Raw genomic sequence first — 25,568 nt, forward strand, 5'->3', positions numbered from 1 at the left:
TTGAGAATTACGGTCAAGCTTCTTTTCTATGTGCATAAGACGTGTCAACGAGTTGTCGTAGTTGTTAGGCAAGTCGACCTCTTCTCTTTTCCATAGTAGAGCGGTTTCGTATCTTCCTTCTTCTGTTTGGGTTGTATTTTTCTTTAAGATACGTAAGGCTTGCTCTTCAGGGTCTGACTGTGGCTTCTTTGGGTTGATGCATAGCGAGTCCATTGCGAAGTAATGCTTCATGAGATCTTCCAGCTTATCTTCCTGCGGCGCTTCTGTAATGTGTGACACGAAGTTAGCGGTACGTCCAATAATTCGGTTGTGGCTTCCGTGAAGTACCCACCCAAGTGGCGTGAGAGACGCTACCGGTTGGTTCTTCCTTCCCCTTCTCACTCTTGATGCTAGAAGGAGATGCCAGTTGTCTTGACCGATGAGTATTGTAGGCTTCGCATCTTCATAGGAGAGTACGTCACTAAGATCTCTTAAATGTTCACATTCTTCTATCTGTTGTCTTGCTATTTCCTGCGGCGACACGTGCAGGTTCTTGATAGTTCTCGCTTGAATGCTTGCTGTGTGATTGTTCAACCCGTTGAGTGTGATGCTAACTCTTCTTGACTTTGTTTCAGCTGTTTTCAACTCGTTGATTGCTTCTATACGTAATGGGTCGATGGGTCCCTTTGCCCCTATTTCGTAGGCAAGGCTGTCGTCTATCAGCGTAACTGTAGACCCATCATCCAATAACGCGTAAGTGTTGACCGTATTCTTGGGACCTGTTGCCTGCACCGGGATTATTTTCAAAAAAGTTTGCTTCTTTGTAGGTCTGGCTGTAGTCCACGCGGAGTTGATGACCTCTGTTGACTTTTCTTCTGTTTCTGCCTTTTCTGTTCTGTTGAAGTGTAGTAACCTGTTATGGAAATACTTACAACTATTAATACCACACGGCTTCGTTCGGCAGTTGTGAGTCTTGTTTCTGAAGCGTAGACACCGAAAGCATAGTCGTTTCTTCTTTGCTATATCCCATCTTGTGCTTTCGTTTGCTTCTTTAAACTGTTTGCAGTCCGTCGCGATGTGACCTATTTCTTCACATACGGGGCATTTCTGTATAACTGTAGACTGCTTTTCTAATACTGTATGTGTCTTCTGAGGACGTCTATTACTATACATCGGCGGTGCCATCTGTTCGGGGAGTGCATAGGGTCCGCACAGCTCAGCTTCTCTCTTCATAAATTTTTCAAACTTCAATAAGTCAGGCTCTTCTTTCGGTTGTGTTGCAGCAAAGTCGTAATATCTGTAACGTAAAGTAGGAGTAAGCTTGTCCACCATTACCTTAGATACCTCCGGATTGTAGAGATAGTAGACGCATTTCAATGCCCGAAGTGTAGACACGGCGTTTGTAACCTTAGTAGAGAACACGCAAATATCCCTAGGCGACTCGCAGAGGCGCGGCAGTGTTCTCAATGTGTCTATTTCGGCCATTGCTATCATCTCCGATCTACCGAATCTCATTTCCAAGGTCTTCATAACATCGGATGGGTGCGCGTTGGTGATCAATAAGCTTTCAATTGCTTCCTTAGCTCTTCCTATTAGATGTCTTCTTAACCTATTAATATTTTCTACTATTGAAAAAGACTCTTCTGTTTCCATATATGCTGCTCTAAAAGGTAGCCAGTCCTGATAATTACCGTTAAAAGTCGGTAATTCAACAAACTTTGAGGACCGCTGGCTAGCTTTGATGGCCTGTGTTATCGCTGACGTAAGTTGAGAGAAGTCTGGCTGCGCGTGGACTCCCGCCGGTGCTTGAGCTCCCGCCGTTGTATGTACTCGCGGATCTGGTTGGGTATGGTGCGCTGTACTATTATTCTGTTGAACCGGCCTTGTCTCTTCCGTGATGGCTTCTATTTCTGTTTCTATTTCGCGGAGAGGTAGGTGCGGCTCGTCGGCTATGGCTAGCCACGGTTGCGCTTGCTGTTCCAACCAGTCGTCGACCCTGGTGTCGGCTTCTGTTTTTGAGTACTCGGAGACGTCGTCATCGTCGTCTTCTGCTTCTATAACGGCGAGGCGTGCTGTTGCAAGTTCCACTTGCAGACGTATAAGCTCTTCTTTGGCCTTGGCTATCTTGTAAGCCTTTGTCCTTGAACGCGTGGATCCGGCGCGTCGACTCGGAGCGCGCGAACCATGCTGACTATGTGCTTCTGAAGGCTTCTGTATTACTGTAGGTGACTCAGTACTGGCGGTGAGCTCGACGGAATTCTTGAAAATGGTCGCAGCCGGCCTGACCATCGTGGTGCCAGTGGCCACTGACGCTACTGTACCCTTCGTCGTGACGGACGTGTCTGTAGCGGAGGTTCCCCCAGTAGTGTCGGTCGCGGTGGTTCCCGTGGCCGACGTTTCTGTTGTTGTGTCCGTAGCGGAGGTCCCAGTGGTCGCGTCAGACGAGGAGGGCTTCGTTTCCGTCGAGTCTCGGCGTTCTTTTCCCACGGAGCGTGTGATCGGCATTCTTCTTGCTAATACACAAAAATTGAAAATTAGACGAGCTTACCTGTAAGCGAAGTCTGATTATAATTTTATGAATGGTGATCTGAAATATAATTGAGAATTACAATGTAGTATCCTTCTTCCCACTCGTCGGCATCGCGATTGTTTAGCCTTTAAAAACAAAAAAAGTTTAAAGACCACTGACACTGCGTATGACAGTGACACTATATTGACAGCTACCTCACTTAATTTAGAGTCTATCATTTCCAACTTAGTCTCCTTGATAATATGCATGCTGTCTATATCTAGGAGACTCTTTTGTTCTTATTGTTGCAGTATGGGTTTTGATTTTGGGAGGGTGGGTAATTATATTTCAGATCACCATTCATAAAATTATAATCAGACTTCGCTTACAGGTAAGCTCGTCTAATTTTCAATTTTATTTCATGGTGATCTGAAATATAATTGAGAATTACAATGTAGATGTTTAGAGACAACTGCAACAATGGGACATGTAATTAAATTAAAGACTTATTACCATACATATATATTATTATATGGATTTAATTACATTGCTGAATATTTATTTGTTCTGCATCATATGGATGAGATGTTGTGAAATCCATAGTGCTTAATGAGATTTATTCTCAATAATAAAATATATATATATTTATATATATATATAAAAATACAATATGAAAATATGATATTAATAAGAAATTTTTCTCTTAATTAGGTATAATTATAAAATATACATAATTATTAGGATTGCTAACTGAATATTTATTCTTACTGTATAATATGGATGAAATGTTCTGAAACACATAGTACTAAGTGAGATTCCCTCTGAATTAGATGAAATAATATTCAGTGCAATAATAATGCAATATTTTTCTCTAAATATATTATTACTAAAATTGGCCAATAATAATAATAATAATAGTAATATTGTAATTTAGTCAGTATTAATAATAATATTCAATTCAAGCTTTTGCACCTTGCAAAAAATAAATACATACAAGGTCGAAAATATGTTTTGTACCCTCCATAGTATGTCATAATTATGTGTAGAATGAATTACTTGGTCAATTTTATTGACACAAATAATACTATTTCCTTTGCTATATAGCAATATAGGTATAAATATGTTTCATATGTGATGTGCATTATATAATAATGTACTTTTATATAATACTATACTTAAATGTACCAGTAGGTACATCGTATGTATTCCAATATTATTAAAATAGGAAGCCATCCCATGTTGAATATTAAGGAATTAATACCATTATTTATTGACAAATTATGATTGGGTATTTGATTTGATCTTGGGATGATATATGCCCCATGTGAGATAAATTTATATTTTATGTTGTAGGTATACCCGGTATAATATTGGGTGTTATACCTACTTTGTTTCTTTATATTAGTGTGCATGTTCAGGAGGGACATGATCATTCTTAGATCAATGAAACATTTTAGTTTTATATGACTTCCTGTTTTTGTAGGTATATATCAGATTTGCAAAAGTTACTTATACTTTTTGCTGTACCATGCTTATGCATGCCCTCTGTAAAGTTACATATCTATATGGTTGGTTGGAAAGCTTATGATGTGTTTCCTTTTGAAATCCAATCTGACTTTCCATCTAACATCTTTTCCTAAAAATGTGTGTAACTATCAGTTATGTGTATGTAAAAGTTGATATCAGTTTTCATAGCAGTATTTATGTATATGATTATTTCAAACCCCATTCATGACTAGACCAGAAAAGCTTATCTTGACTCAAAAGTATTTATGCTGAGCATTCCCAGGATTAATTCAGTTTTAATAAGTCAAATATTTTATAACTTCCATGGGGTTCTGGCTTACTTAGCCTGTAATGATTACTAACACAACTGGTTCTAGTTACAGCTCTGACAGTGATAAATTATAAAGTTATTACCCACATTTTTCTCCGTCTTAATTCTTTAAGAAAAGGAAAGTAGATAAATCTTCTATATATAATAATTATAATAATAATTTGTATATATAATATAGTTTTCTTTGTTCCAGGCCAGATGTCTGCCATGTGTGTCCTATATAGTAACGTTCATCATACATACCCCTAAGGAATTCCTATTAATTCTAGGGATGCTAGATTTACATTTGAAAATTGATTGGACATGCAGCTTACTTTCTTTGTTTTATGTTTTATAAGAGTATCTAGGTATACACACTAGGCATAAAAGACCCAAAGAAGATATCATATTAATGGCTGGCCATTCACATGATATAATAATATTGTTATTACTTTTATATCATTAATGTGTCACATATTACCATGGTGGACATTATTTACCCTTAGCCTAAGCTTCATTATGAAATGAGAACAATTTCAGTTTTAGTGTAACTAACATAGACATTATGAAGACTTAAGTGCAATAGCAATTCTCATATTATGCTTGTCTTTATTTCAGGATTAATGGACTGCTGTGTTATTTTTTGACCTGATGACTGGTGTATAAATGTATGATGCATGTTTCTATATAAACCTGGTGTTGCTAAAGGAAATGTTTAAGCAACAATATAAGTAGTATGTTAATATTTGATTGCTTTTTGTAATGTTGGGAGTACCAGGCTTCTGTTGTAGAGCATTACATAGGCACCAATAATCTTTAGTCAATTTTTTCATGATGATCAGCCTCATATTTTAAGCAGTTTTACTGTACATGTAAAAGTGAAAAATATGTGCAGATATTTAATAATTACCCATATGTTTGTGGACTGAACTTCCAAACCTTTAATTATTACTGTATTTATTCCTATTGAGTCACTGAAACATAAGTGTAACGAAATCCAAAATGTTAATTTTGTATAAATTCTCACATTTGTACATAAAGTTCACTCTTGACATTCACATATTTGCATTTATGTCACATATGCCATATAAATAAGTAATACTTAACAAGGTTTTTGAACTATTTACAAGTATGGACATTTATTATTTAGCACATTTGTATTGTTATAGTATTGCAGGTATTGTTATAGTACCTGGCCTTAGAATAAATCATAAAGGTATTTGTGTCCAAAGACAACTCCAGACTTCTGGATTGATTATCACTGTAAACCAATGTATTAAATAGATAATTTAAAAACTTCAATTCAAGTTACATCTAAATATAATAGAGTTATATATGTTATGTAAGCTCAATGACTTTAAGTAGGTACTCTGTACCAGTAGTTAAGTGGTGCATTATAGTTCTGATTGTACTCCTTGATACAAATCTCCTTAGAGTTATACCTTAATAATACGAGTATTTCCTGAAATCCGCAATATCTTGAAATACACCTAATCTGGATGTTAGGATATTCATATACCTAGCCCACAAGATATCAAATCAAACAGCTTTATATAGCTGGTAACTGATTAAATTTTACTATACATAATTTGTATATATGTGAGTAAGAGGTACTACAATATAACCCATGTAATATTGTTTACTTTGAGCCATGTATAGGTACCTGTTATTTGCTTATAAAACAGCTGAAATTGAGTAGGAACTATAGAGTATCCATAACAAATCAATGAACTCTGCTCAATTGTGTTGAGGTATTAACACAGAATGCTACTATCAAAGCTAGGACTTCAGACGCTGGTTTCAATATATGAGATACTTATAGTATTCTTTCTTCATGTGACTAAAAATATATTGGACAGATATGTGTCAGTATCAATAAGCCGGAGTCTTGTTTGCTTAATCATTGTCCTCCTGAGGTGGTTCTTTTGAGAGAGCATGCCTTCTGTTCTATTTCAGGTTAACATGAAACAGTTGTCATGTATATACACCAGTGTGTATGTGATAATGTGAGGAGCACATCTATTACCATTTGAGATCGAGCATTGGATTAACTAGTATACAAAGATAATTTTGTCATCAATGTTGTAAGATTTTTATCTTGACGCCATATATTAAATTTTAATATCATATAACACAATTGATTTGTGTGGACCGACCAATCTCAACCAATTTCAAATTGGCAACGGGGTGCTGCATACAACTTTTATGTCACAAATGTCTATTTTAGACATTGTTTTCTGATAAGATAGTTAGTCTTCTATCATTTGTAATGCAGCTAAGTGAGTTTCAATGTCTTCAGTATGATTCCGTTACATGAGCTCATGAGCATCATGCTGTGCGGTGAATCCTGATAAGATTCTTATATGCACGGGGTTATATTTGTTATGGGTTAGCGCACCAGCAATGTGATGATTCCTATTTTCTGTTCTCCACCATGTATTGCACATATTTTTATCGTGTGTATTGTGGTGGAGCATAAATTACCTATTATGACCTTTATAGGTAGCACTAGTTAAAGTGTTATTCTGAGAAGAGCATCAAAATGTACCAGGTTGATTTCCTCAGTTCTCATTGGAATATGTTATTCATCCAGTTGCTTCACACATACCTCCCAATTTTAGAGAACTCTGATGATATTATTGTATTCACTCGTTGTCCCAGTATGTTGACATAATATTTTCCATTTCTGTTAGGACACTGTTTTGTCATAAAGTTACAAATATGTTTTGCTATTTGCAATAACTCCATGAATGATTCCTGAAATTATAGCTGGTTCTGAAAATTATTTTGTCAGAGTTGGTATAACAGGGTTGGCATAACCTTGTGTTGTAGCAGCTCTAGCTTGGTGCTTATAAATCATTCATGCTTTATACTGTGTATTGTTAGTGCAATAGCTAGTGATGGAAGCATTCAAGCCATTTGCCACATATAAGTATTAGCGCAGGTATCTTGTACTCAATGGCGAATGAGTGAAATGTTTAGTGTCAACAAAGTAACACTTGGAGTATCTCGTACTCGACGGTTCTGATGCTTTGTATATTCGACCACTTGCCACATAGAAATGTTAGCGCGAGTATCTCGTACTCAATGGCGAATGAGTGAACCGTTTAGTGTCAACAAAGTAACACTAGGAGTATCTCGTACTCGACGGTTGTGACTCTTTGAATATTTGAACATTTGCCACATATAAATGTTAGGGCCAGCATCTCGTGCTTAATGGTGAACATGGGAAACATTTAGTGTCCACAAAGCGACGCAACGAGTATCTCGTACTCAATGGCTCGAGTGCATTTTATATTTGGACCATTAATTGCTAAATTATATGCATAAAAATGCAAGCATCTTACGGTTAATGGCGAATATGAGCACCGTTTGGTGTCTGTAATGTGCAACAGCGAGATTAGCGTGCATGAATAGTTTTGAAGTTGTAGATACGAGAAAGTTTTTCGAACAATATAGTTTCTTTCTGAGAATATGTTAGTTATTTAGGCATTTTTATAGTCGTGCACATATACTGTAAAAGGTGAATAATGCATTATTTTCTTACATACCTGGTGAGTAATTTGTACATAACCTCTGAACCGGTGATCCAATCCGAAGAATTGCTTCGTAAATCCCTGCTACTGCGACTACAACAACGCAGACGTGATTCTTCATTCCTAGTTTCCATTTTCTTCATTTTTTCACTAGCTTTGCTTCACTATACACGTTTAACAAAACTTTGAAAAAATAGTATCACGATGCCTTGGAAGCGCGAAAAAGAAGTGAGGTAGCTGTCAATATAGTGTCACTGTCATACGCAGTGTCAGTGGTCTTTAAACTTTTTTTGTTTTTAAAGGCTAAACAATCGCGATGCCGACGAGTGGGAAGAAGGATACTACATTGTAATTCTCAATTATATTTCAGATCACCATGAAATAAAATGACAATTGGAACGATAATATTACTTACTATTCTTCAATTTCTTCAATATCCGGCTTTCGAAGGACCATTAAATGTGCAGGGGCACATTACTATAATTGCTGGGTTGGAAGAATTGAAATTCCTTGTTTGTTCTTGTTCCTTTTATTCCTGTTTGTTCCATAGGTCTGTTGCCAGTACTGAATGAAAATTTGAAAATCTGGCCTATTTATATCCCCGACTCAAGTACCACAACTAGAAGCAGGTTTAGGCAGGAATATAGGCCTTTTGGCCAATTACAACTATTTCCCGTTATTCTATGTCTAAACCTGTACGGACCTGTACGAACCTGTTCAAACTGTGGCCTTGAATCGATGATTCACAATAATAATAATAATAATCTATTAACTTTGTTTAGGAATTTACATATTTCTATTTAAACTTCTATTAAAACCTAAACTATTGCAAAACCTATTATAAATGACACCTATACCTATGCCCTATAAACTATTACGAAATATTTATTTTAATAAATTTACAAAACTTAAACTATTATCTATTTTCCCTATTCTATTAAATCCTATTATATACTATTAACAATAAAACATAAGTAAAACACTATTCAAACATAATAAAACATCAATAAATTACATTAAAAACTATCAGCTGTTTACGTAACTACGTCTTACTGCTATGATCAGCTGATCGAGTTGGAGTCAGCTGTTTAGCGTCGGCCATTGAACTATACAATATTAATCAGCTGATCGTGTGTTACGAATAATGAAGTCTTTATTTATTACAACTTATGAACTATTATTAACTATAAATTAAGTAAACAATTTCAAACTTATAATTACGTCGAATCTTGAGTCAGCTGTTCGCGTCGTCCCGCACAATTTACACTTGCATAAAAAAACGAAATAAAAACATTACGTAACCTGCCTAGACCCCATGTCATTAAAAAAATCAAAGATCCCTCCACCCCTATAGTGCTTACATAATTCTTAAATTGGGTACTTGACAGTTATAACAATAAAATATGAAATATGTTGGATATGATAGCTTATAAGTAAACATAAATTATGCAGTATTTCGTTTATTTTTTAATATGTTCTAAGTATTTTAATTTTTAAAAAGAAATTTTCGATTTTTTATCTGTGGATTTTAAATCCCAAAACGGCGACAGTGCTGCCTCAAATGTCATGTGACGTCACTACATCGAAACCTGTCGATCACATCGAAACCTGAAGTATGTGTAACGTCGAAGTTTATTTCTATATTTTCAATGTGTTGACGTCACGCTACGAAATGACACTTGACCGCCTGTTTTGGCGTAACGTTCCGTTTACCGTAATAAAAATATGTTTTTTATTAATAAATAGCCCTTTTTCGAAAAAATGATCAATGAAAGGCATATATAATACGTATATGAATTCATTAAAACAGTTTCCCAAAAAGTGTCAAGTAGCCAATTACCGCTAATATTAAAAGACCTGGTATCCGGTATGTATGTCTCATTATTTGGTAGGCCCTATAACACAAATACTCGTGTAGTCCGCACCAAACTGCTAGTCCGCTCTGAAGTTGTTGCGAGCAGGTGTAGTCATACAATTTGCTATGGCGATGTGATTCATTTCTATATTCAGAGCGGACTAGCAATTTAACGCGGACTATACCTTAATGGATTTTAACATATTATGTGTCGTTCGATTCGTCTAACGGAAGAATGACATAGGCTACATTTTTAAGCTATAATAATTGCTAATTTTCTGTAAATTAAACTCATTTTTCATACATTCCATTTATCAAAAAAAACATGACTCATACGAGATTCAACTACAACTACTTAATGAAGTTTTCTGTCTTAGCAAGCAAACTACTCTATACATTTCGACGCGTCGAAACGATATAAAACTCAATCAGCTCATCAATTCTACTACGTTTAGTAGTAAAAACTACACACTATCGTACTAAATCTAGATACGCACCACGCATTCGTAATTAGTGCCATTGACCTTACGCAACTGGTTTCGATACGGTATAGGAAAATTGTATGAGAAAAAAGTGTTACCGGAAAATGTAAACTAAGTAAATAGTTTCTTTATAATATCGAAATAATAAAGTAGTGTGCGGTGCACCTAGTAAGTGGCTTTCCACCCATGGACATCTATAATCAGCCCCAAATAGGATAAATAGTCCTAAATGAGATAGGAAACAGATGCGTTGATATTCTAAAGCGTTTATCCAACGCTGCCGTCACCGGACCGTCACCGAGAACGAGATTATTTCGTGCCGACTTTAAATTGAAGTGACGGACGTGGTTATTTACTCATGTGGTAAATGTATGTACCGCTACTTCAGCGTCGTCATCTCGTGACCCCAAGAACCGAGAACTCGGTGACGGTCCGGTGCCGGCGGCGGTGGACAAATACTGTAATAGTTCTTGAGGACTAAGTTAAAACTAGAATACAGCAGCGCCTAACACTGCTGTTATGAGGCAGAAATAGGCGGTGGTGCCTGTCTGAGGTAACAACGTATCAGTGGCTGAAATTATGTAGGACTTAAATTACAGACGTCCAAGACCGGCAATGGCCACTTACCATCAGGTGATCAGAGCACAGCCGCGCTGAACACTGTTATTATTATGCAGATGGCAGTGATGCCTCCAGCGCCAAACCAAAAGGGTTTAACCTTCAAACAAGTCCACATGAACCATTCAGGAAATGCCTTCACTCATCATTATCAGTGACTGCATCGCAGTTGTTAGTGTATATCAGATGGACTGCATAATCCATTGCCAAGTCCAGCTATGAACGGAAGCAAGCCACTTAGCATAACATTATTTCCAGAACGCTGAGTACAATCGCTCGGTTTCCGCAATTTGTTATTTTAGTTTGAATCTTGCTTTGTTAATAACTGTGTAGTTACAATCAAGCTCTTGGCTCCTCAAATTTTAAAATGAGACTCGTTAAATGTTTTTTTAAGTCCCACTGCTGGGCATGTTTCTCAACTGCAAAGCTGTGGGCATAATAACTGTGTAGTTAGGGTCAAGCTCTCTTCAAAATTTAAAATGCGACTACTAAAATGATTTTTATGTCCCACTGCTGGGCATGTTCCTCAACTGCAAAGCTGTGGGCATAATAACTGTGTAGTTAGGGTCAAGCTCTCTTCAAAATTTAAAATGCGACTACTAAAATGTTTTTTATGTCCCACTGGGCAAGTATCACGACTGTAAAGATATGGGCATATTCCACAACATAGCGTTAGTTTAGATTGATAAAAAAACGTGACCAATGTTCACCTGTAACTATTTTTAACCAACTTTCTTCAGGTTTCTCCTTTCGACCACTTATATTTTTTATATTTTTTCGGATAATTTCGTCGTTTATGAACCGATTTTGATGATTTTTAAATAATTTTAAAGTTTTTTTAAATAGGTACTTAGTGTGTAATTCCCAATTAAAACTGACAAGCCACCATAGATTATACACAAGCCACAGACTATATCTACTACTCATCTCCCTCTTTAACATGAATAAATTTAATCACAATAATCAACTAAGTATGACGGTTTTCTTATGACTCTTCCATATTTGGAAGTACTAATGTTATTTTCATTTTTGAAACCTGGTGACTTAGAATTATGTAACGATGAAAATGAATGTTGCAATGGTGATCGAGCATCTGGCAATTCTTCAGTAACATTATCATCATTACATTCTTCTGGTCTTACAATATTTCTATTTATTTCTACAGTTTCTCTTATAACATCAGACACATCTGGAATAGAACTAAAATCTACACAATGTGAATCAGACTTAGAATGTTTTATATGCAGAGAATTTCTAATTAAAATTTTACCTTTACTACTGACAACTCTGTATGACCTAGGATTGTCAGTTTTATCTATAATCACACCTGGCTCCCAAGTTTTATTAATTGGATTTCTTACAACAATCTTATCCCCTTTTTTAAAGTCTCTTTTAAAAGAAGCATTTACATTATAATACTTTTTTACTTTATTATTCCTATTCATTTGCTGTTTAAACGCATCACAAATAATTACTTTAGGCTGTAGCTGCTTTTTTACTGCAGGTAATTTTGATCTTAATAAACGTCCCATCAACATTTCTGATGGTGAATAATCAGTTCCCGCAACTGGTGATACTCTATATTCAAGCAAGGCTTCATACAATTCCTGTTCTGAATCACATTTTTTTATCATATGCTTTGCTATTTCCACCGCTTTTTCTGCTAATCCATTAGACTTGGGATAATATGGAGATGAATGAATTAAATCAATATTTCTCTCTTTACAAAATTTAACCAATAAAACACAATTAAACGGACTATTATCGCATATTATTTGACTAGGAATTCCATGAACAGAAAATAATTGTTTTAACTTTGTTATTATTATCTCAACTGACTTGTTCTCAATAGCAATTATGTCAAACCATTTTGAAAAATAATCTAATAATTAAGTAAGATTTTCCACCATACTCAGCAATATCCATTCCTAGTTTCATATAAGGCAATTCAGGTATTTTATGTTGTATAATAGTTTCCTTACGGTTACTGGATTGATATTTTTCACAAAGTTTACATGATTTAACATACATCTCAATCATTGTTGACATTTTAGGCCAATATAGTAAATTTCTCGCACGTTTTTTACATTTATCAATTCCTAAATGAGCATTACCATGAATTTGTTTAAGCATGTCAGTATACATACTCCTGGGTACAACTACTTTGTCATTATAAAATATTATATTATCTTTTATTAACAACTGGTCTTTTATTTTATAAAACTGATGCAGTTCATGATCTGTTTTACAATAATTTTTCCAACCTTTACTAACAAAGTTAAGAACTTTTGATAACATAGCATCTTTTGTGGTTTCATCTTGAAACATTCTTAGTTTAACTTTACTTATTGGCAAGTACTCTTCTAATGTAATAGTATGAACAATATCCGACATGTCTGGATCATCATATATTTTATCTTTCAAATAATTTCTTGACAAATAATCTGATATAAACATAAATTTCCCTGGAACATATTCAATTGTAAATGTATATTTCAGTAATTTAAGTAACATACGTTGAATCCTATTAGTTGATTTATGAATTTCTTTAATAATAATGTGCACTAATGGCTTATGATCTGTCTGTACTTTAAATTTATGCCCATAAATAAACTGATGAAATTTAGAAATAGCAAAACAGATCCCTAACAGTTCTTTTTCTACCATACTATAATTTTGTTCAGCAGATGTCAAACTTCTTGAGACAAAAGCAATAGGTCTACCTTCCTGCATTAAACACCCTCCTAAGCCGTCTTTACTAGCATCAGTTTGAACAATAATTTCTTTATTTAAATCAAAATAACTGAGTGTTGGAGCTTCACTTACTAATTTTTTTAATAGATTAAATGCATTTTGTTGTTCTATATTCCAGCTCCATTTAGTATCTTTCTTAAGCAACTTTCTCAGTGGCGCAGCCACATTAGATAGATTAGGAATAAATTTGTGCAAGAAAGTAATCATACCTAGAAACTTTTGTAAAGATTTCTTGTTTTCTGGTTTATCCACATTTAATATTGAATCAACTTGTTTTTTATCTGCTTGAATCCCTAATTCTGAAAAAACAAACCCTAAATAACATACTTTAGGAATTTTATATTGAAGTTTAGTAGGATTAAACTTAACACCATATTTAAGTGCACGTTCCATAACCGTTTTAAGAACTACATCATGTTCCTCTTTGGTTTTTGTAGCTATAATTATGCCATCATAGTAAACTTGGACTCCTTTAATATCTCCAAATATTTTAGTGTTTTCTCTTTGGAATATTTCCGGGCTGGAACAAAGGCCAAAAGGTAACCTATTAAATTTATACCTACCAAATGGTGTATTAAATGTACACAAAAAAGTAGAGCTATCCTCCAATACTATTTGATGAAACCCGTCTTTCATATCAATAACTGTAAAATATTTCATGCCAGAGAGATTTGCAGTTAAATCTTCTATTGTAGGAATATTAAAATGTTCTCTCATAACATACTTGTTTAATTCTAAAGGACATAAACATAAACGTAAAGATCCATTTGGTTTTTCAACAATAATTAAATCATTAACCCACTCTGTAGGTTCTGTTACTTTAGATATAATTTCCTGAGCTTCTAAGTTATTTAATGTCTCTTTCAATCTAGGCTTTAAAATTTCAGGGACCCTACGTACTGGTTTTACAATAGGAACTGCTTTTTCTGACAATCTTATTTTATATTCAAACGGTAATTTGCCTAAACCTGTAAAAGCATCTTTATATTGTTCTAAAAACTTACCACCCTCTGTTAAGTTATTAGAAACTTGGTAAACTCTTTTAATTAGAGACAACTGAACACAAGTGTCCCTACCCAGAATTGGTGTTGTGTCACCTTTTACAACTGTAAATTCTATTATTGTATCATTTCTTCCCATTGGTTTGCATTTAATACTAATTACTCCGACTGGTACGATGACAAAACCTCCATAAGTAGTAACCTTCTGTTTATTTTTCTTCAATCTTATTTTTCTTGGGTTTAATTTCTGATAAAGATGATAGGGCAGCACATTAATATCTGCTCCTGAATCAAGTTTAAATTTAATATTCCCAATTTCTTCAATATACACCTCATGTATCCAATCTTCTCTTTTATTTTTCATTTGGATCTGTTCTATTCGCAAGCTATCTACATTATCACTCATCATGCTAGTTTCTACCTCCTGAACATTTCTACTGTCTTCTTTCCATTTCCTTGCATTATTTTTAGCACACATGTTTTTAAAATGATTGAGCTTTCCACATTTATAACAAGTCTTTCCATAAGCTTGGCATTCATTAATACCATGGAATTTGCCACATTTATAACACTCAAATTTGCTTTTCTTAAGTCTCTTTTCTTTGTCATTTTTTACAAGAAAAAGACTATTACTCACGCTATCACTTTGCATAATTTCTTTTTCTTTCTTATTTTGTTCAAATGCTCTGCCAATCTGTATTGCTTTTTCTAAACTTAAATCCCCCAGGGCAAGCAATTTCTCCTGCAACACTACGTCTTTCACTCCAATGACAATGCGATCCCGTATTAACGAATTCAATTGTTCTCCAAACTCGCATTTACAGGCTAAGAGTTTAATGCTTGTTTGAAATGAGTCAAAACATTCACCATCTTCTTGCACCCTTTTGAAGAACTGGTAACGACTGAATACAATATTTTTCTGCGGCGCAAAATATTTTTCAAAAAGTTCGACGACATTCTGGAAAGTCCTTTCTGTCGTTGTAACCTGCTTCCCCGAGTCGTTTAATTTAAATGAATTGTATATTCGCAGCGCTTCTGGACCTGCAGCGTTTAGGAGCATGGCCACTTTTACTTTTTCCGTTTTATTTTCCAACTCGTTAGCAATTAAATAAATTTGAAATTGCTGAATAAATAGGGCCCAATTCTCGGCAATATCGCCGCCCGTTTGTAATTTAGGCACTTGATTGTCCATTTTTACCAGTTTTTTCACCTGACACCATGTGTAATTCCCAATTAAAACTGACAAGCCACCATAGATTATACACAAGCCACAGACTATATCTACTACTCACTTAGTCCTACCTGTGGTTTTTTATATATTTTGGTTGCCCTCAGAACTATAATAATTTAGAATACCTACCTGAGGGCGAGCTTCAAGTATTATACTACAGTGATAGTCACTGAATTAAACAATAACACTGCTCTTATAACGCAGGAATAACTGTGGTGATAACATCTGCACATATTTTACAAATAATGAATGAGTAACGCCCATAGTATTAAGAATCATTTTTACCACGCTTTTATTAGCTTGACCTGTATGTATGTATGTAACGGAATCTTTGAACTCGATTTTTACCCACTTTGAACGGTCCGATTAATTTAAAGTTTTGAACAATTGTCAAGAACCGATAACAATACACGATTTAAATAATTTTACCCCATTCACCTCATCGGGATCGTCAGGAATCAGGATTAACGATTTCCTTGTGCGATTTTAGCGTGGTTTTTAGTTTTTAAACTATGATTATTTGTCTACCAAAGTTCGAATTTTGGAAATTTTAGCTTGCAAAAATTATTATGTTTCGAACTATATGAGGCAGAAAACAGGTTTATCTGCGGTTAACATCAATTATTGCTAATGGACGCCTCTATCATTCTAATATATTCGGTTAACTTGGGTTATGGGTTACTAATTTTTTCTGCCCGATTAAAAACGATTTTTCAGAACTAGTAAAAAAAAAAAAAAGTAAAACATTTATTCTTCTTCCATACAGCCATTTGTAAGACCACTAAATAACAATAGACTACATTATAGACCAAGGCCATAGATAGTGTTGCTACCTGTTATAAAATACATAGAGTTAAATTTTATTTTTCTTAATAGGTTATAGTAAGAAATAACCACACAAATTATGCAGTTATTTATCTCGTACTAATCTCATCTCTTACCCACTGGCTGACATCACAACCGCTGTTATGCAAGCCGTTTTCTCTTCAATTACAAGATAACTCCTATTTTGTTCGCTGTCTCTGGAGGCTTTTTACGTAAGGAGCGTAAATCTTGTGGAATGTGGGTTCCGGGATAATAAATCTGTAGATCGCTATTAACTACTCTTGGTTGTCGTATGTCCGTTAATAACCAATCTATCTGATGCTATACAAAGATCGGAATGAAACACAGACGCTTGAATTTTATTAATATAAATACAAAAAATATAATGTATGTGTCTGTTTGTAAAGTCAATATTTTTATTAAATGCATGTATGAAAGTTTATTTTAGAAAAAGCATTAGGGTTCCGCGGAAAACTTAAAACTTTTAAGTTTTTGAGGAGTTTTAACTTAAAACCTTGGAATCGGTTGAGTATTTACATTTTTAAACGCGGGTGAAACCGACGGGCATAACTCCTAGTTAACGTAGTACTTTGATAGTAATTAGATTATTTCCATTAGAGTCGGGCTAGCAATTTGTAGCCACATCGAGTTTATCTCTTTGATTAATCTCGTTTTGATAAAATAAGACATTTAGCGTTAATAATAGTATCCAAATTTGGATAAAGAAATGGCGGACCTAAGTATTACGAATGTTTAAAATCGTAACTCTTCGTTATTTGATTGCGAAGGCCACCGTCACATTTCTTCTTTATAACACCTGAATTAAGCATAACTGTGGCACCCAAAACTGTGTGAGTGTGTGACGTCACCAGAACACAGTAGTTTCACATCACCATTACGAAAAACCTAACATGTCAGCAGAGTTCACAGGGGCATCTTACCTCAAATTAGACTTTGATCCCATCTTTTCTATTTAGGATTGGTCCATGGGCGGCAGTGACCATATATCACCACTGGATGTCGCACTGTATTGACTTTATACTCTGTTTCAAAACCCGCTTAAAAGGTTTAAGGTAAAGTTATTTAAGGCTTAAATTCCCAAGATTCCTTATAAGTGCATAAATTCATATGCTTAGGTGCCGAGCTTCAGAAACTTAAAGTATAAGTTAGTTTCTTATTTCAAAATTAAATGGGATTAAGTAAGTTACACGGATTTATTTTCACGTAGGGATTGAAAAGCCGAGCCTTCATGGAGTTGTCTGGGGGTGGAGGGGGAGATTGTATAAATATATATATATATATAGTCAGCTTATGTATTATATGTAGCCACAAAGCAAGCGGTTTGTTAGGGCGGAGCTGACTGACAATACAATGTTACAGATTTACTTATCAACAACTAACTCTCAGGCGTGCACCGAGCAAGTTGCCTCATCATGTTTACTTTCACCGTTTAAGCGAGTCTTCACTAATTTGTAATATGCATATAGGTAACCAGGAAATTTAGGGGTGGAATTCATACCACAGACACCTTTTTTAAAGGCCAATTTTTTTTTAAGCGCTGGTATCAGTGGTATGTATTATTCACATAAATTAACATTTGTCTTACCTAAGTACCGGCGGCGGCATTTCATCCAGCACGCGGAACGGGTGCGGCGGTAGTGCGGGCGGGCCGAACAGCGCGCTTGTGGCCACAGCGTCGGCGAGGTCCGGCGGAGCGGGCGGGCCGGGAGCAGCGTGCGGAGCGGGCGGAGTGCGCCGGCCGCACGCGCAGCCCCCCGCCTCGCTCTCGCGGCGCCCTCCACTCTGAAAAAAAACGTATGGTGAAAATACGCCTCGTGTTTTAGTGGCCCCACATAAACATAACAAATCGTAGACGTAATGGCCACACGTAAAAACGATTATACAAATACCCAATGCAGATATCTCAAATTATTTAAATGTCTGCTTCGATAGGAATCGAAAGTGGAACTTAACATGTGTGACATATGTGATATAAAATATATTGAAAGTTCTATTACTTAGGGTAGCTAAATCAGTAGCGCTGATAAATTCTGATTTAAATGGCATATATTCATATCATTCATTCTAGGCGCATATTCCTTGGACACGATAGCGATGCTTTCCAACTTAGTCTACACGCATGCATCTGTGTTTAATTTCATAAATGGTGGGATGCTATAACCACTTAAATGATTCGCATTTACTTTCATCTATACGTATTTCAATGGGCATGATTGTTTCCGCCACTGTTGCTAATGTATGTGCATACGTCATAAAGAACTTACACTCTCTACTATATAATACCGAGTCCGCATGCTTGGCAAATCTCAACAAACCATAACAAATCCTAACGTATAGATAGAACGTTTGTTTTGGTTTGTGTAGTTTTGCAAATACTCGCGTACCAAACGTATTGGCATATTATTTAATATTCCATAGAAATAACTGCCCTCGTGTACCGGCGATTCGCATTAATGCAAGTAGGACTTATCGTGAATTATTCAAATCATTTCAACTCAGTGGATAACATCTGGTAGTAACAAAGTGATGTGCCTGTAGTGTTACGTAACACTAGGGTTACCATGATAACCTACAGTAAAGGACAATTTTACTAAAATTTTAATTTGCATATATATTGTCCTTAAAATACGTGTAAATAGGTACCTTATGTTAGAGAGTTATTTTAACTAATAATTTAACAAAAACAACACAAGAACCCGACTGCTAGAAAACTATAGCCTATTTACTTCCACAATTTCCACTACTCAAAATTGTTTAAGCCGCTTAAGCTGGAATCCCACATACGCTCGAAAACCACACATACGATACGTCACACGACGCGGGCTGTGGCACTCGCTTGTGTGTAAGCTCAATATCGCACGTGTGTTATAAGGTTTTTTAAAACCAACCGTTCCGTAAATAATTGTCGCATTATGTCATTAGAGATTCCATATTATATTTATTGTAATTTATAAAAAATAAGTTTTGTAACCATTCTTAGAAAACTAACATAATTAAATATTTTAATAATTTATTTATTGATCTAGCTAAAATATCGCTCTTGTGAGTTACAAAACTTTATCGCCTTTTAACTTTTAATCGAATAATTTGTTTTAATTATAATTTCAATAATTGGAATATAAATTGGACAGACATTCTATTAGCAATTCAATCTTAAAACCGATAATAAAAATATCATTAAATGTATTTAGTTACTTCAAACATTTACTCAATTTGAAGTAAAGCATAAATTTACTATTAAACTCCCTAATAACAATACCATAAAATGAATATACATAATTATTTATTTCATCAATTTTAATGTTAATCAATTTTGAGTTCAAAAGTTTGATAAAAAGCATATCTCTAAATACATTTTATTCTTGTTACTCTACGGAAGGCACAAATAATTTAGTGTAAACCACGATTGTAACGTCAGTCGTAGGAAGCCTTGAAGTACCCACAGACCACACAGAAGCGACGTGAGGCACGGACAAAGAGAGCAATTAAAGACATTGATTAATTCGAGGTCTCTTCACCGACCCCTTAAGTATCTTTTTTTTTATAATATAAGAGTAGCAGACGAGCATGCAGTCCACCTGATGGTAAGTGGCTACTGCCGCCCATGGACATCTGTAATCAACCCCAGATAGGATTAGATATTCCTACCTGAGGTCGGCCACAGATGCGCCGCTACCCCTGAGGACTAAGCTGGAACGCCTCGGAAAAGTCTGTCTCCCTTACCACACCCTTCAAACCGGAACACAGCAGCGCCTAGCACTGCTGTTATTAGGTAGAAATAGGTGTGGCGGTGGTGCCGCCGGAGTCGAACCATAAAGGGTTCTACCACCTTCAATCATATATTAACATTCGCAATTAGGTGAATAGTCATTTTTGTAAAAACGTAAATCTCATACTAAGGGGACAGAGGATTTCTGTTTAACCCGCATGTTTTACGACACCAAAGAATTTACACAATTTACAACGTTTTGAACGTGCAACATACATTTTCAAACATATTATTTTTTACGTTTAATAAATTTAACCCATTTTAAAGGTCATTTGACGTTCTTGCCATAAAAGTCTACTGTTACTAGACAGATATTAACATATTTTGCTTTTTTCTTGAATGTTTAGACACGTCTAGACAATTAAGGTATACCCTTGAGGTACAATGAAGGTAGACCCTTTCTGTTTCGACGGCACTACCGCTACATCAATTTCTGCCTATTAACAGTAGTGTTAAGCGCTCCTGTGTTCTCGTTTGCAGGGTGTGGTAAGGGAGAAACGCTTTTCCGAGGGCCGATTTCCGGTAGTAATATCTAATCCTACCTCGGGTTGATTACATATGCTCGTTTGCTGCCCATATATTTTAAAAAAGTCTCATGATATGCAAAGATTACAAAGCGAAATTACAAAGATTTATTAGGAAGATTTTAGTCGCAGTAACTGTATTTATTCATGGTAGTACGATGCACTAATAACTCAATAATTAAGTACTTGTAGAGGTTTATATTTTTCCGAAGCATTAGCTTAGTACAGGCGTAGCGGCGCATCTGTGGCTGACCTCAAGTAGCAATCTAATCTTATCTGGGGTTGATTATAGATGTTCATGGGCGGCAGTAGCCACTTACTGGGTGGACTGCATGCTAGTCTGTTACGCGTATATCATAAAAAAGATGCTTATAAGACATGTTTAAGTACTCTCTTATTGACCTTTTTTTTTTGTTGACGAGGGGGAAACCTTCAAAAGGTACCCGACGCAATGGGAGTGACGCCGTGTTATGTGGGATTTTTACCGCACTAAAGCCCCCCCCGGTGGCCGTCCTCAGCGTTTCGTGGAGAACTTATTATTGACCTTATTGACCTACGGAACCTGAATGTAACTTTTAAAACAAAATACAATTTCGCAATCGTCATGATCAACGGACCACTTAACCCAGTTTCCTACACCAAGTTATACTGTAGCTTATCACATGCATTGTTTGAACCGCTAGTTAGACAGTTAAAATGAGCGATTAACTATGCTGTAATTTTCTTTAATTGTCATATTAGTAACCTTGTTTTTGAGAGAGAATTATATTGCTTCTGTTTTTGACATAAACATTTTTTTTCTGCGCGTTTAATTGGTAACTGTTAGCATTGACTACTTATATATGTATTCGAAATTGCGCATCTTACGTCTTTATGTAATTGTAATGTAAGCTGCTAAGCTTGAAGGTGGTAAAACCTTTTGTGTCCCGCGTGGCGGAGCGGTCACCATGCCGGTTTGACGCGCAAAGGGTCCCGGGTTCGATCCCCGGCCAGACAGATTTCTAAATGATGAATTTAGATTTCTGTTTCTGGGTCTGGGTGTTTGTGTATTCGTCTCTGTGTGTGTCCATAGCACCCACGATACAGGGAATCCTAGTGTGGGGCTGTGAGTGTAGAAAGAAAGCGTTGATCCGGCTCGGGTGGCACCACCGCCACATCTGTGTTAAGCGCTGCTGTTTTGTTTTGAAAGGTTTGGTAAGGTAATACGTATACAAGGCATTCCAACAAATCCCTATTCTCTAATCTTATCTGGGACGAGCTTTCGCTCGCGTTACGAAGTAATATTATTAACTAAGAAGATTTATACAAACTTTCATCCCCTATTTTATCCCCTTGGGGATAGAATTGATCAAAATCCTTTCTTAGCGGATGCCTACGTCACAACATCTATGCTGGTGTTTGGGCTGTGCGTTTATAGATCACTAAGTCAGTCAGTCTCCTTTGAGTTATATATATTTAGATTAGATTGATTACAGATGTACATGAACGACTGTGGTCACTTTCCATCAAGTGGACTGCATGTTCGTTTGCTAAAACCGCATTATTTTTAGTATAATCGAATATAGTAATTCGAACCTCCGACTCCCAAATGTAGAAGAGTAATTTCAAAGTATCGGTTTAATAATCGCAATTCCGAGCAGATTTCCATTAAATTACCTAACAGTGTGTTACCAGCCAATAATTTATAGATCTTGTTGGCACAAGACTCCTGGCGTGTGCTATAGAAATAATCCCATTAATGTGTCATTGAACTGCAATTTGCGATATGTAGGAAATGTAATGTATATGATAATATTACTAATTATGTGCATTTGTTAGACATTGATCGAACTTTATGCTGCGTGTGCCATTCTAATGTTCATCTTAAATCCGATAGTCGGGTTTGTTCATTAAGTATTCATAATAATTTTCATAAGGTTTTATAGCCCTTACAATGATCCTATATGTATATTGTATGGTAAATTAAGAAACACAGACACATTTTTTTTTTTTTTTTATAATATAAGAGTAGCAGACGAGCATGCAGTCCACCTGATGGTAAGTGGCTACTGCCGCCCATGGACATCTGTAATCAACCCCAGATAGGATTAGATATTCCTACCTGAGGTCGGCCACAGATGCGCCGCTACCCCTGAGGACTAAGCTGGAACGCCTCGGAAAAGTCTGTCTCCCTTACCACACCACACCACATGTACAAACATACGCAACACATTTTTATGAGAACTTTTTGTGGTTCGATCACCGGAGGCATCACCGCCACACATACTTCTACCTAATAACAACAGTGTTAAACGCGGCTACATACATATGTGTCTGGTTTGTAGGGGTATATTAAAGGAGACAACCTTTTCCGAGACGTTTCAGCTTAGTCCTCAGGGGTAGCGGCGCATCTGTGTCCGACCTTAAATAAACATCTCATTCTTTCTGGGGTTGATTACAGATGTAAATGGACCGCAGTAATGTAGCCTTCTATCATCAGGTGGACTGCATGCTCGTCGGCTACTGCTATTTAATAAAAGCATGGCTACAGTTTTTGATGACAATATTCTCGTAGATTTAAACGCAGTGCAGTCTCCAATCAAATGATCACGATGCCATGTCCTCTAATTACCTTATTTACAGATGATGTCTACATTCCATGGATCCCACGCTCCGACAGACAAAATCAATGTTTGATTAATAAAGTATTTGCTAATTAGGCTAACATTAATCAGACTTTAATTGATGATTAAGAAATTTCTATGAATGACTTGTTTTTAAGATAGAGGCGTATTACGCATCCTTATGAGGTAACTGCTAAAAAAGCATCTACTAAGATTCGTTGTTAATTATCGATCTATCTGTCTTTGTGTGAGTCCATAGAAACGATACAGGGAATCGTAGTGTGGGCCTATGAGTATAGACTTTTTAATAGTCTTTAAAATTAAATTGCGCCTTCAGTTTGTGCGTATTGGTGATTGCAGTAGATAACTATGCAGGACTCTACTACCAACGTCATCCAATAAAACCCAAGTCACCTCCTAATCTTAAGCGCTTGCTACGAAGTTACAGGAAACGTAGTCCATCTTCTGTTAGGATTTCCATTTACGGCCGGTCCCAATAACTTATTTTTACCTAAAACTAACCTACCTACTAACCTTTAACTAAAACTTAAATTAGCTACCAAAAGTAGCTGATGACAGTTGTTTGCGTTTCAGTAACTCAAGATAGTTAGAAAATAAACTTTTACTACTTATCTATCTTTGGGAGGGCTTTGTGCTTACCATAGTTAGGTTGAGCCATACAAAAATGACATAAAGCGTTTCAATAAAATTCTGACAGCTTACTTTAGTTACTTTGAAATACCATCTGTCAATAATTTGCTGTCTCTCAAAATCGGGCGGTAATCGCCAGATAAAGCATTATAAATAATACTTTTTCTTAGAATAATGGTGTAATTTTGTGGTTAAAGTGATAATAAGAAGTATGAGGGCGGTATATTTGATTCTGGTGCAAAACCTGAAGCTGTAGTAGAAACGCCAGTGGCCAACCGTATAATAGATATAAATTTAATCTTATTTAAAATTGATTACAGAGGTCCATGACATACAATGACTACTTTGAATAGACATGATCATTAAACTGAAGTTTCTATACATCTTAAAGAATAAGATAATAATTTCGCAATAATCGTCAATCAAATCTATCGTGAAGATTAAAGCCTTGTATGTATTACATTCCAAAATTCCACCGAATCCATTAATAACGTATCATTATCGCTTCATATGACCAAGAATCAATGAACAATCATTACACAGTTACACACGTGTAACAGAAAAACAAACCAATCAGTCATATCTTTCATCATATTGACAATATTGACCGTGCGAAAGCGACCGGCAATTTATTGCACAATGTTTCAGCTAATGTAATTATTGTAATGAGTGTACAAGGCACTGGGACATTACATGATATGTGCCGTAAAATAGATAGAAATCGGTCAGCAAATTGTTGTTGACGATTCGCAATGCGTGGCTAAATTCGTGTGGGTAATGCTTAAATTCTAATTTAACGCACTTGAAGTCACCAATTTGAGCTGTTCCAAAAAAAGTATATTTTTATTGGGGATAGAAAATATACTTGATGACTAGAATTGGTCATACCTGAAGTTGGTCAGTAAGAGTGTCTTCGTTAGACACCCTTCATACTACATCTTTGTTTTTTCTTTTCGAGGGGGAAACCTTCAAAAGGTACTTCAAAAGAGTTATGTGGGATTTTTACCGCACTAAAACCTCCCCCGGTGGCCGTCCTCAGCGCTTGGTGGAGAACTCTGGGATCTCCGATGGAACACAACCGGTGTCTTCGAGCGCAATCCCCGGTCGGGCTCTGCCCTGGGGGGAGCAGTTTACGCTCCTCCCGCACTCCTTGTGTTTACGACGGCATGCGACCACACATACCGCCGAACTTCCCGGGGTTGCTTGCCGGACCGTTCAAGCTCCCACTCTTGCCGCCGGCAACTCCGGAAGCCGTAGCCCTATTCTAGTCCAGGAACTACAAGGACAAGGCTTATGAACAGGTAATACAACTACAGAATACACACTAGGTTCATATAGAATTCAGCTAATAATGAACAGGCCTGCGCTAGGCCATCTACGCTGCAGATTATTTA

The 25,568-nt window shown here is 36.1% G+C and overlaps 2 protein-coding genes across 2 annotated transcripts in view; both read right to left on the reverse strand.

Moving 5' to 3' along the window:
- Nucleotides 1-25,568, reverse strand: part of LOC140752071 (uncharacterized) — a 102,478-nt gene that overhangs the window by 51,670 nt on the left and 25,240 nt on the right. Inside the window, exon 2 of the mRNA XM_073086223.1 lies at nucleotides 18,213-18,409. Within this exon, the coding sequence (XP_072942324.1) occupies nucleotides 18,213-18,232 (20 nt within the window). The 5' untranslated portion in view covers nucleotides 18,233-18,409. The remainder of the gene's footprint in view (nucleotides 1-18,212; nucleotides 18,410-25,568) is intronic.
- On the reverse strand, nucleotides 12,693-15,825 carry LOC140752222 (uncharacterized). Its single transcript, XM_073086437.1, has 2 exons — nucleotides 14,554-15,825; nucleotides 12,693-14,069 (listed from the first exon to the last, which is right to left on the reverse strand). Exons 1-2 carry the CDS (start codon nucleotides 15,740-15,742, stop codon nucleotides 13,993-13,995), a joined length of 1,266 nt encoding a protein of 421 aa, XP_072942538.1. The 5' UTR covers nucleotides 15,743-15,825; the 3' UTR covers nucleotides 12,693-13,992.

The sequence above is a fragment of the Epargyreus clarus genome, unplaced genomic scaffold, assembly GCF_041222505.1.
Source record: "Epargyreus clarus isolate Ecla_fem2 unplaced genomic scaffold, WU_Ecla_fem_2.2 ptg000024l, whole genome shotgun sequence".
Lineage (NCBI taxonomy): Eukaryota > Metazoa > Arthropoda > Insecta > Lepidoptera > Hesperiidae > Epargyreus > Epargyreus clarus.

Excerpts from the sequence above, each read along its gene's own strand:
- LOC140752222 (XM_073086437.1), bottom strand. The coding sequence starts at position 15,742 with ATGGACAATCAAGTGCCTAAATTACAAACGGGCGGCGATATTGCCGAG. Across the intron at positions 14,070-14,553 it reads TAATAACTTAACAGAGGGTG|CCCGGAAATATTCCAAAGAG; the intron begins GTAAGTTTTTAG and ends CCTTTGTTCCAG.